The sequence below is a fragment of the Salvelinus alpinus genome, chromosome 16 (assembly GCF_045679555.1).
Source record: "Salvelinus alpinus chromosome 16, SLU_Salpinus.1, whole genome shotgun sequence".
In the NCBI taxonomy this organism is placed as follows: domain Eukaryota; kingdom Metazoa; phylum Chordata; class Actinopteri; order Salmoniformes; family Salmonidae; genus Salvelinus; species Salvelinus alpinus.
In genome coordinates this window covers 33,667,070-33,679,447 of record NC_092101.1, presented here as the reverse complement: position 1 = coordinate 33,679,447, position 12,378 = coordinate 33,667,070, and the positions used below count along the sequence as shown (strand labels likewise).

The following is a 12,378-nucleotide window of genomic DNA, read 5'->3' as shown; positions in this document are numbered from 1 at the left end:
CTCCTCACAAGTCCTCAACTCTAAGCTTCTTTAGATAGTACCCGCAAAACACCAGTCTCAACGTCAACAGTGAAGCGGCGACTCCGGGATGCTAGCCTTCTAGGCAGAGTTCCTCTGTCCAGTGTCTGTGTTCTTTTGCCCATCTTTTCTTTTTATTGGCCAGGTTGAGATATGGCTTTTTCTATGCAACTCTGCCTAGAAGGCCAGCATCACGGAGTCGCCTCTTCACTGTTGACTTTGAGACTGGTGTTTGACAAAAAATGTGCTTTTCTTTCAAAAACAAGGACATTTCTGACCAAGTAGAACAGTAGTATATACACTGCTCAAAAAAATAAAGGGAACACTAAAATAACACATCCTAGATCTGAATGAATGAAATATTCTTATTAAATACTTTTTTCTTTACATAGTTGAATGTGCTGACAACAAAATCACACAAAAATGATCAATGGAAATCAAATTTATCAACCCATGGAGGTCTGGATTTGGAGTCACACTCAAAATTAAAGTGGAAAACCACACTACAGGCTGATCCAACTTTGATGTAATGTCCTTAAAACAAGTCAAAATGAGGCTCAGTAGTGTGTGTGGCCTCCACGTGCCTGTATGACCTCCCTACAACGCCTGGGCATGCTCCTGATGAGGTGGCGGATGGTCTCCTGAGGGATCTCCTCCCAGACCTGGACTAAAGCATCCGCCAACTCCTGGACAGTCTGTGGTGCAACGTGGCGTTGGTGGATGGAGCAAGACATGATGTCCCAGATGTGCTCAATTGGATTCAGGTCTGGGGAACGGGCGGGCCAGTCCATAGCATCAATGCCTTCCTCTTGCAGGAACTGCTGACACACTCCAGCCACATGAGGTCTAGCATTGTCTTGCATTAGGAGGAACCCAGGGCCAACCGCACCAGCATATGGTCTCACAAGGGGTCTGAGGATCTCATCTCGGTAGCTAATGGCAGTCAGGCTACCTCTGGCGAGCCCATGGAGGGCTGTGCGGCCCCCCAAAGAAATGCCACCCCACACCATGACTGACCCACCGCCAAACCGGTCATGCTGGAGGATGTTGCAAGCAGCAGAACGTTCTCCACGGCGTCTCCAGACTCTGTCACGTCTGTCACATGTGCTCAGTGTGAACCTGCTTTCATCTGTGAAGGGCACAGGGCGCCAGTGGCGAATTTGCCAATCTTGGTGTTCTCTGGCAAATGCCAAACGTCCTGCACGGTGTTGGGCTGTAAGCACAACCCCCACCTGTGGACGTCGGGCCCTCATACCACCCTCATGGAGTCTGTTTCTGACCGTTTGATCATACACATGCACATTTGTGGCCTGCTGGAGGTCATTTTGCAGGGCTCTGGCAGTGCTCCACCTGCTCCTCCTTGCACAAAGGCGGATGTAGCGGTCCTGCTGCTGGGTTGTTGCCCTCCTACGGCCTCCTCCACGTCTCCTGATGTACTGGCCTGTCTCCTGGTAGCGCCTCCATGCTCTGCACACTACGCTGACAGACACAGCAAACCTTCTTGCCACAGCTCGCATTGATGTCCCATCCTGGATGAGCTGCACTACCTGAGCCACTTGTGTGGGTTGTAGACTCAGTCTCATGCTACCACTAGAGTGAAAGCACCGCCAGCATTCAAAAGTGACCAAAACATCAGCCAGGAAGCATAGGAACTGAGAAGTGGTCTGTGGTCACCACCTGCAGAACCACTCCTTTATTTTTTTATTATTATTATTATTATTTTTTTTTTTTTCTTGCTAATTGCCTATAATTTCCACCTTTTGTCTATTCCATTTGCATAACAGCATGTGAAATGTATTGTCAATCAGTGTTGCTTCCTAAGTGGACAGTTTGATTTCACAGAAGTGTGATTGACTTGGAGTTACATTGTGTTGTTTAAGTGTTCCCTTTATTTTTTTGAGCAGTGTATATATAAAAAAATATGGGGGATTGGAAATGATGCAGACAATTACATTGATGGAAGCTATAATCTATCTGCAGTATTAAAGCTGATCTACCCCCCCCAAAGAATAACCTTTTTTTATTTTTTATTTAAACACTGCACATAGCTGATATAACACTTAAAATGTTACCTTTTGAGTGCCATATGTACAGTTAAATTTGTATAGTTTTCTGTTTGTGTTGTTTTGTGTATACTCACTTGTGTTTATTTCACTCCTTTGGCAACATTTTCCCCATGCCAATAAACCCCTTTGAAAGAGAGAGAGAGCGAGAGAGAAAGATTCACCTGAAAGGCAAGCTCCATCAATACGATGCCCCCTGGCAGCGCCCTCTGGAGGTAGTACACGGTAATATCCGACCCTGTGCTCTGCGGAGAAAAACAACATTATCTCAAGAGTTGATGATGAAGCGGTGTGTGTTTATGTGTGTGTGTGTGTGAATAGAGTGAGCGTTAGAGAGAGAGAGCATGTTTGTCAGAGAGAGAGGAAGAGGGCGTCAGAGTCAATATATCCCTGTGTGCCTTTTCGCCAGTGTACGTGTGGGAATATCCTGAGCGCTTGCATCAGCACTACTTACCTTAGGGCTGTCCTCGCTCCTGGTTTTGTTATAGGAGAAGGACTGCCTCTCTGACGACAATGAGCTGAACATGGCTGCCCGGGCCCTGGGGATGCTACAATGAGAGAGGAGAGAGAGAGAGAGAGAGAGAGAGACAGGCAGGGTTAGGGGTTAAGCAGGGATGGGGAAAAAACAGAGAGAGAGTGTACTGTGTGTGTCTGTCCGTCTGTCCATCCGTCCGTGTGTGTGTGTGTGTGTGTGTGTGTGTCTGCCAAGTGTCTACTGTAGTTATATCACATGCATGACCAGAGGGGTGTGGCTATTGGAGGCTTGGAGGGGATCACAACACATCTGATGACTAATGGATGAATAGTGCTCATAGTTCTGCTCACAGTCACATAAAGGATCATAGGAGGGAAACTCAGAGAAAGAGGACATTTGCCCTGAGTTGTATTGTGTTTTCATTGTGTTTTTTTGGGTTGAGAGATCGGGTGAGTTAGATTTCCAATGTATTCATTGCACGTGGTAAATAAACTTGAACTAGTATGGTATAGAAAGATAGGTTACTAGTATAGTTCAGAGAGTTGAGGACCACTGGACTGTCAGAAAGACGTACCTGCGCGCTGGGGACTGTGGCCGGACCTGGACCAGGATGAAGCCCATACTCTGGAGGTACTGGACATACTGCTGGAGGAAGGTGTTAGAGATGTCCTGCAACCAGGGCCCCTCTCTCAGCCGGCTGGGCAGTTTGTCAACTGAGTCTGTGCTGTAGCTACGGTTCCTGCCAGACGCCATGGAGTCACTGGAGTGATGACGCTTCTGGAGAGGATGAGGGGAGAGGAGAGTGGGAGTGGAGAGGTGAACTGTTTCATCAGACTGTGACCACCTTTGTCTAAATTTGCTAAATACATAAAACTTTTACAAAGTTCCCAGGATTTTCAGAGGTTCTGGCTGAAAGACTGTTGGAAGATTGCTGATTGTTCCATCCTGATTCCGGAAATTCTCCTTCCAGGATTTTTCTAAACACTTGGGAAGTTTGGGATGCTTTCCAAGATTTGGAACTAAGGGCATCTTTCTAAGTAAGAGAGAAGTGAACAACCATTTGAGGAGATGCTTGAGTTTATTTTATTTAACTAGGGAAGTCAGTTAAGAACAAATTCTTATTTACAATGATGTCCTTCCAAAAGGCAAAAGGCATCCTGCGGGGACGGGGGCTGGGATTAAAAATAAAATATAGGACAACACATACATCACGGCAAGAGACACCACAACACTACATAAAGAGAGGCCTAAGACAACAACAAAGCATGGCAGCAACATAACACAACAACAACATGGTAGCAACACAACATGACAGCAGCACAACATAGTACAAACACGGGGTCAAAGAGCAGAGGGGTGGCGCAGTAGTGCACTAGTCTGACAGCAGCACAACATAGTACAAACATTATTGGACACAAACAACAGCACAAAGGCAAGAAGGTAGAGACAACAATACATCACGCGAAGCAGCCACAACTATCAGTAAGAGCGTCCATGACTGAGTCTTTGAATGAAGAGATGGAGATAAAACTGTCCAGTTTGAGTGTTTTTTAAAGCTTGTTCCAGTCGCTAGCTGCAGCGAACTGAAAAGACGAGCAACCCAGTGATGTGTGTGCTTTGTGGACCTTTAACAGAATGTGACTGTCAGAACGGGTATTGTATGTGGAGGATGAGGGCTGCAGTAAGTATCTCAGATAGGGGAGAGTGAGGCCTAAGAGAGTTTTATAAATAAGCATCAACCATTGGGTCTTGTGATGGGTATACAGAGATGACCAGTTTACAGAGGAGTGCAGTGATGTGTCCTATAAGGAGCATTGGTGGCAAATCTGATGGCCGAATGGTAAAGAACATCTAGCTGCTCGAGAGCACCCTTGCCTGCCGATCTATAAATTACGTCTCCGTAATCTAGCATGGGTAGGATGGTCATCTGAATCAGGGTTAATTTGGCAGCTGGGGTGAAAGAGGAGTGATTACGATAGAGGAAACCAAGTCTAGATTTAACCTTAGGCTGCAGCTTTAATATGTGCTGAGAGAAGGACAGTGTACCGTCTAGCCATACTCCCAAGTACTTGAAAGGGGTGACTACCTCAAGCTCTAAACCCTCAGAGGTAGTAATCACACCGGTGGGGAGAGGGGCATTCTTCTTACCAAAACACATTACCTTTGTTTTGGAGGTGTTCAGAACAAGGTTAAGGGCAGAGAAAGCTTGTTGGAGACTAAGAAAGCTTTGTTGAGTTAAGCCCCAAGGGAAAGCAGCCATGGATTCTGACCTTGACCTGTTGAGTTTGGACAATCTGCTCTTCCTGGATCTGCTTCCTGAACACGGGGTCAAAGAGCAGAGGGGTGGCGCAGTAGTGCACTAGTCTGGACGACTGCTTCAGAGTGTCCAAGTCCACTGCCTGTGGAAAGTAAGGAAACATCTCTATTTTTATTTCATGGTCCTTAGAGCCGAATGTGAATTCTTCTAGTTAATGATACCAAAAGTACCAGCATGTAAATACACCCACCCACCCACCAACCCACTGAGAATCAATGACCAGTTTCCTAATCCCACAATCAAACCGTGTACTAAACACTACAGACAGGGCATACTACAGAGTAAAAGGACTGATTCAGTGTTATGGCTCATCTCATCTGGGCTTTAATCTGTTGCTCTCCTATAAAATCATTCTTATTGACACATCTATCATCTATCATCCCTGTGCAGCCTGGAGATAAACAGACAGAGAGATGTAGATACGACTGTGTGTGTTAGACGAGGGAGTGGGAGACAGAACACAACACTCTCTGCTGTGCTGATGTGATCTCCTCTCATATCTAATCCATCACAAGTCAGGGATAAAGTCAGGGATCCACAGGAAGGCTGATCAAGGGCCATAATGCCTGGGGACCTGAGGGGCCAGTGAAGGGAGAGGGGTCCCCCACTATGGAGGGGCCAAGTCAGGCAGCCAGACAGTCATCTGACTGGCCAGTAATGGATAAGCCTGCTCTGGTGAGTGGTGACATACTGAGAGAGGGAGCACATACGTGGAGCACAGATGATGTCATCATCCGCCACCAGCTCATTTGACTGAGTCAGTGGGACTGACAGAATGTAACTTATGAGGCCTACTGGTGGTGTTCTCCTGACTGTCTATACCAGGGCTATTCACCACTACGAGGTCCGTAGCCTGCTGGTTGTCTGTTCTATCTGATAATGAATTGCATCCACCTGGTGTCCCCCTGATTAGAGAGCAATAATGAACAAAACGCAGTGGAACTGGCTTCGAGGTCCAGGGTTGAGTTTGAGGAGTCTATACTGTAACCAGTGGTTATTTAAGCATGAAAGAGACCGTTGTTTTCATCAATCTTTTTTTGTGTGATGAAGGTAGGCATTGCATTTTTGGTGAAATTAATGTAGTGTTTCAAAAACATCTACAGCTGCAGTGCCTCTGGTGAAACTTCTGAGTCCCACGACGCCTGCTGTAATTTCAACTCTACAGTCCCATGATGCCTGCTTTAAAATCAACTCTACAGTCCCATGATGCCTGCTGTAATTTCAACTCTACAGTCCCATGATGCCTGCTTTAAAATCAACTCTACAGTCCCATGATGCCTGCTGTAATTTCAACTCTACAGTCCCATGATGCCTGCTTTAAAATCAACTCTACAGTCCCATGATGCCTGCTGTAATGTCCCATGATGCCTGCTGTAATTTCAACTCTACAGTCCCATGATGCCTGCTGTAATTTCAACTCTACAGTCCCATGATGCCTGCTTTAAAATCAACTCTACAGTCCCATGATGCCTGCTGTAATGTCCCATGATGCCTGCTGTAATATCAACTCTACAGTCCCATGATGCCTGCTGTAATGTCCCATGATGCCTGCTGTAATAGCAACTCTACAGTCCCATGATGCCTGCTGTAATGTCCCATGATGCCTGCTGTAATGTCCCATGATGCCTGCTGTAATAGCAACTCTACAGTCCCATGATGCCTGCTGTAATGTCCCATGATGCCTGCTGTAATATCAACTCTACAGTCCCATGACGCCTGCTGTAATATCAACTCTACAGTCCCACGACGCCTGCTGTAATATCAACTCTACAGTCCCATGATGCCTGCTGTAATGTCAACTCTACAGTCCCACGACGCCTGCTGTAATATAAACTCTACAGTCCCATGATGCCTGCTGTAATGTCAACTCTACAGTCCCACGACGCCTGCTGTAATATAAACTCTACAGTCCCACGATGCCTGCTGTAATGTCCCATGATGCCTGCTGTAATATCAACTCTACAGTCCCATGATGCCTGCTGTAATATAAACTCTACAGTCCCATGATGCCTGCTGTAATGTCAACTCTACAGTCCCACGACGCCTGCTGTAATATAAACTCTACAGTCCCACGATGCCTGCTGTAATGTCCCATGATGCCTGCTGTAATATCAACTCTACAGTCCCATGATGCCTGCTGTAATATCAACTCTACAGTCCCATGATGCCTGCTGTAATATCAACTCTACAGTCCCATGATGCCTGCTGTAATTTCAATTTAAGAGTTAACGTCTCACCTTTAAAGCTCTTTAAATGTTCCTTGCCAGCTTGTAACCTTTGTGAATTAGTTGTAATATTTAAAAGGGGACTACTTATAAATAATATTATATTTATTTCTCTGTGCCAAAGTCCCAGACAAGTAAAACATGGCAAGAGTTAAATATACATAAATTAGCTACAGTGCATAAAACTCCCATCTTCCTGACAGCATAGCAGCTCTTGGATGAATCTTACAAATTTCACACAAGCACTTGCGCCCACATGCAAATGTGTGTAAATGTGTTTCAGATGGAGAGATGCCATTTTCTGAGATTTGAATGAGAGTCGCTGTGTATGTCCACAGGCGTTTGTGTGGAGGGAAATGGCTGTGGCACTCTGGTGTGTCTAAAACGGCTGTGGCACTCTGGTGTGTCTAAAACGGCTGTGGTACTTACTGAGATGGGCATGTTGGACTGCGCTGACCTCTGCTGCCAAGTCACAAACAGGTTCTCAATCTTCATCTGCTTCTCCATCTCTGTCAACATGGAGATTAACCCACACAAACACTCTTTAGTCACACAGCACAGCGGTGGGGAATGGGGAGAAGTAAGTATGCGTCACAAAAGGCACCCTATTCCTTATATGGTACTACACATAGGGCTCTGGTCAAATGTAGTGCACTATAAAGGGAATAGGGTACCATTTAGGACACTAGTGTTCCCAGGGCCATGTAGCACGTGTTAACCATCCCTCACAGCTCAGAGCCAGCAGCTAACAGCTATCAGCCAGGCCTTGAGCCTCCTGCCTGGATCTGCATGGCACTGTCTGTCTCTGTTAGGGCCAAGGACTGACTACCCACATCTCCTCAATAAGTAAAGCTGGCTACTTCATCTCGGTTACCGCCTGCGGATGGACTGGCTCACCTTGTATCAAATGAACATTGCTAGTGCATCTTGTAATTTAAACACCCTCTTTAAACCTTTTACAACACATTGACATTGGGTGTTAAAAAAACATTGCTTTAAAAATCCCCTTAGTTCACAAATAAATATATCATTAACGAAACTGTAAAAAAATGGCATACATACAAGACAAACAAATCAATATACTACATTATAATGTACATTATAATTCAATAGACAGTACAGTATGTACAGTTGAAGTCGAAAGTTTACATACACCTAGGTTGGAGTCATTAAAACTCGTTTTTCAACTTCAATTTCTTGTTAACAAACTATAGTTTTGGCAAGTCGGTTAGGACATCTACTTTGTGCATGTAATTTTCCAACAATTGTTTACAGACAGATTATTTCACGGTATCACAATTCCAGTGGGTCAGAAGTTTACATACACTAAGTTGACTGTGCCTTTAAACAGCTTGGAAAATTCCAGAAAATTATGCCATGGCTTTAGAAGCTTCTGATAGGCTAATTGACATCATTGGAGGTGTACCTGTGGATGTATTTCAAGGCCTACCTTCAAACTCAGTGCCTCTTTGCTTGACATCATGGGAAAATCTAAAGAAATCAGCCAAGACCTCAGAAGAAAAAATTGGAGACCTCCACAAGTCTGGTTCATCCTAGGGAGCAATTTCCAAATGCATTAAGGTACCACGTTCATCTGTACAAACAATGGTACGCCATGGGACCACGCAGCCGTCATACTGCTCAGGAAGGAGACGCATTCTGTCTCCTAGAGATGAACGTACTTTGGTGCGAAACGTGCAAATCAATCCCAGAACAACAGCAAAGGACCTTGTGAAGATGCTGGAGGAAACAGGTACAAAAGTATCTATATCCACAGTAAAACGAGTCCTATATCGACATAACCTGAAAGGCCGCTCAGCAAGGAAGAAGCCACTGCTCCAAAACCACCATAAAATAGCCAGACTATGGTTTGCAACTGCACATGGGGACAAAGATCATACTTTTTGGAGAAATGTCCTCTAGTCTGATGAAACAAAAATAGAACTGTTTGGCCATAATGACCATTGTTATGTTTGGAGGAAAAAGGGGGAGGCTTGCAAGCCGAAGAACACCATCCCAACTGTGAAGCACGGGGGTGGCAGCATCATGTTGTGGGGGTGCTTTGCTGCAGGAGGGACTGGTGCCCTTCACAAAACAGATGGCATCATGAGGAAGGAAAATGATGTGGCTATGTTGAAGCAACATCTCAAGACATCAGTCAGGAAGTTGAAGCTTAGTCGCAAATGGGTCTTTCAAATGGACAATGTGAAACAATTTAAAGGCAATGCTACCAAATACTAATTGAGTGTTTGTAAACTTCTGACCCACTGGGAATGTGATGAAAGAAAGAAATCATTCTCTTTACTACTTTCCTGACATTTCACAGTCTTAAAATAAAGTGGTGATCCTAACTGACCTAAGACAGGGAATTTTTACTACGATTAAATATCAGGAATTGTGAAAAACTGAGTTTAAATGTATTTGGCTAAGGTGTATGTAAACTTCCGACTTCAACTGTACTATTCAGAGAGGTAAGATGGGTATGAAGTGGATCTGACCTCATACACCTGATTAGAGTGTTCATATACAGACTATCCTCCTCAACCAAGATGGCTTAGCAGTTCAGACGTCATTTTTGTCCTCGTATTCTCGTATTGTCGTGTCCTGTGTATATATATTTACACCTTTCTTCGCATATCTTTTATATATTTTATTATCCAAGAACTCAACTACAAAAGCTTTCCTGCAAAAGCTTTCCTGCAACCCGCCTCACCAATTACAAAAAAAAGTATTATTTACCTGAAATCTGAAAATCCACAGTGGAAGCTAGCCAGGGGCTAATCAGAAGCTAGCCAGAAAGCTAACCAGAAGCTAGCCGAAAGCTAGCCAGAAACTAATCTGTAGCTGCCCAGAAGTTAGCCGGTTTGCTGGCTAGCGTTGGTGTTTCAGCTGCCCACGTTTTGTGGTCATCAGCTATTCCTTTAGCTCGATAATCTACCGGCACTTTTGTGCAACGCGACTCGGACCGGAGCATACCGGGCCTTTTTTTTCTCAGTTTCCCCGGATTTCAGCCGCAGGCTCTGGACATTTGCACCTTGATTTCGCAGCTAGCTAGCTGCAAACCGTGTGACTATTGGCTTACGTCGATCCCGGAGCAAACTTAAATCATTCCGGAGCTAGCCAGCTGAGGAGTTCCATCAGCCATTCCTGGGCTACAGTCACCTATCCGGACCCATTTTTATTTTTTTATTTTTATTTTATTTTGCTGCAGATACGGAGCCCCACCGGGCCTTCACGACTGACTGCCGACGTTATCTGCCCGAGGGAGTTATCCAACTGGCACCTCTGTCGCGACGTTACCTGAACGCTGATCTGGGGCCCGCTAATCGTTAGCTGTCTTATCGGCTGCTATCTGAATAAGTATATCGGACAATTTTATTTTATTTTTTTCTTGGGTCACTATACCTATTTTGCCAATTGGATTGATCCCCTCTACCACACGGAACCCCACTAATCTACCGACGGAAACGCACGAGGTGTCTAAAAATAGACCTCCATCCTATGCTATCTTGCTACCGATAGCCATCTACCCGGCCAGCTGTCTGAATCGCCGTGACCCCAACCAACCTCTACTCACTGGACCCTTATGATCACTCGATTAAGCATGCCTCTCCTTAATGTAAATATGCCTTGTCCATTGCTGTTCTGGTTAGTGTTTATTGGCTTATTTCACTGTAGAGCCTCTAGCCCTGCTCACTATACCATATCCAACCTTTCAGTTCCACCACCCACATATGCGATGACATCACCTGGTTTCAATGATGTTTCTAGAGACAATATCTCTCTCATCATCACTCAATACCTAGGTTTACCTCCACTGTATTCACATCCTACCATACCTTTGTACATTATTCCTTGAAGCTATTTTATCGCCCCCAGAAACGTCCTTTTACTCTCTGTTCTAGACGTTCTAGACGACCAATTCTCATAGCTTTTAGCCGTACCCTTATCCTACTCCTCCTATGGTGATGTAGAGGTGAATCCAGGCCCTGCAGTACCTAGCTCCACTCCTATTCCCCAGGCGCTCTCTTTTGATGACTTCTGTAACCGTAATAGCCTTGGTTTCATGCATGTTAACATTAGAAGCCTCCTCCCTAAGTTTGTTTTGTTCACTGCTTTAGCACACTCTGCCAACCCGGATGTTTTAGCCGTGTCTGAATCCTGGCTTAGAAAGACCACCAAAAATTCTGACATTTTCATCCCCAACTACAAGATTTTCAGACAAGATAGAACGGCCAAAGGGGGCGGTGTTGCAATCTACTGCAAAGATTCCCTGCAGAGTTCTGTTTTACTATCCAGGTCTGTTCCCAAACAATTTGAACTTCTACTTTTAAAAATCCACCTCTCTAAAAACAAGTCTCTCACCGTTGCCGCCTGCTATAGACCACCCTCTGCCCCCAGCTGTGCTCTGGACACCATATGTGAACTGATTGCCCCCCATCTATCTTCAGAGCTTGTGCTGCTAGGCGACCTAAATTGGAACATGCTTAACACCCCAGCCATCCTACAATCTAAGCTTGATGCCCTTAATCTCACACAAATTATCAATGAACCTACCAGGTACCACCCCAATTCCGTAAACACGGGTACCCTCATAGATATCATCCTAACCAACTTGCCCTCCAAATACACCTCTGCTGTTTTCAACCAAGATCTCAGCGATCACTGCCTCATTGCCTGCATCCGTAATGGGTCAGCGGTCAAACGACCTCCACTCATCACTGTCAAACGCTCCCTGAAACACTTCAGCGAGCAGGCCTTTCTAATCGACCTGGCCGAGGTATCCTGGAAGGATATTGATCTCATCCCGTCAGTAGAGGATGCCTGGATATTTTTTTTAAATGCCTTCCTCACCATCTTGAATAAGCATGCCCCATTCAAGAAATTTAGAACCAGGAACAGATATAGCCCTTGGTTCTCTCCTGACCTGACTGCCCTTAACCAACAGAAAAACATCCTATGGCGTTCTGCATTAGCATCGAACAGACCCCGTGATATGCAACTTTTCAGGGAAGCTAGAAACCAATATACACAGGCAGTTAGAAAAGCCAAAGCTAGCTTTTTCAAGCAGAAATTTGCTTCCTGCAACACAAATTCAAAAAAGTTCTGGGACACTGTAAAGTCCATGGAGAACAAGAACACCTCCTCCCAGCTTCCAACTGCACTGAAGATAGGAAACACTGTCACCACCGACAAATCCACTATAATTGAGAATTTCAATAAGCATTTTTCTACGGCTGGCCATGCTTTCCACCTGGCTACCCCTACCCCGGTCAACAG

General features: G+C 45.1%; 1 protein-coding gene across 1 annotated transcript in view; it reads right to left on the bottom strand.

The window, feature by feature from the left end:
* Nucleotides 1–12,378, bottom strand: part of LOC139541390 (KICSTOR complex protein SZT2-like) — a 173,931-nt gene that overhangs the window by 35,209 nt on the left and 126,344 nt on the right. Inside the window, exons 61-65 of the mRNA XM_071345992.1 lie at nucleotides 7,528–7,607; nucleotides 4,827–4,955; nucleotides 3,131–3,333; nucleotides 2,536–2,629; nucleotides 2,246–2,326 (exon numbers count right to left, since the gene is read on the bottom strand). Coding sequence (XP_071202093.1) covers nucleotides 2,246–2,326; nucleotides 2,536–2,629; nucleotides 3,131–3,333; nucleotides 4,827–4,955; nucleotides 7,528–7,607 — 587 coding nt within the window. The remainder of the gene's footprint in view (nucleotides 1–2,245; nucleotides 2,327–2,535; nucleotides 2,630–3,130; nucleotides 3,334–4,826; nucleotides 4,956–7,527; nucleotides 7,608–12,378) is intronic.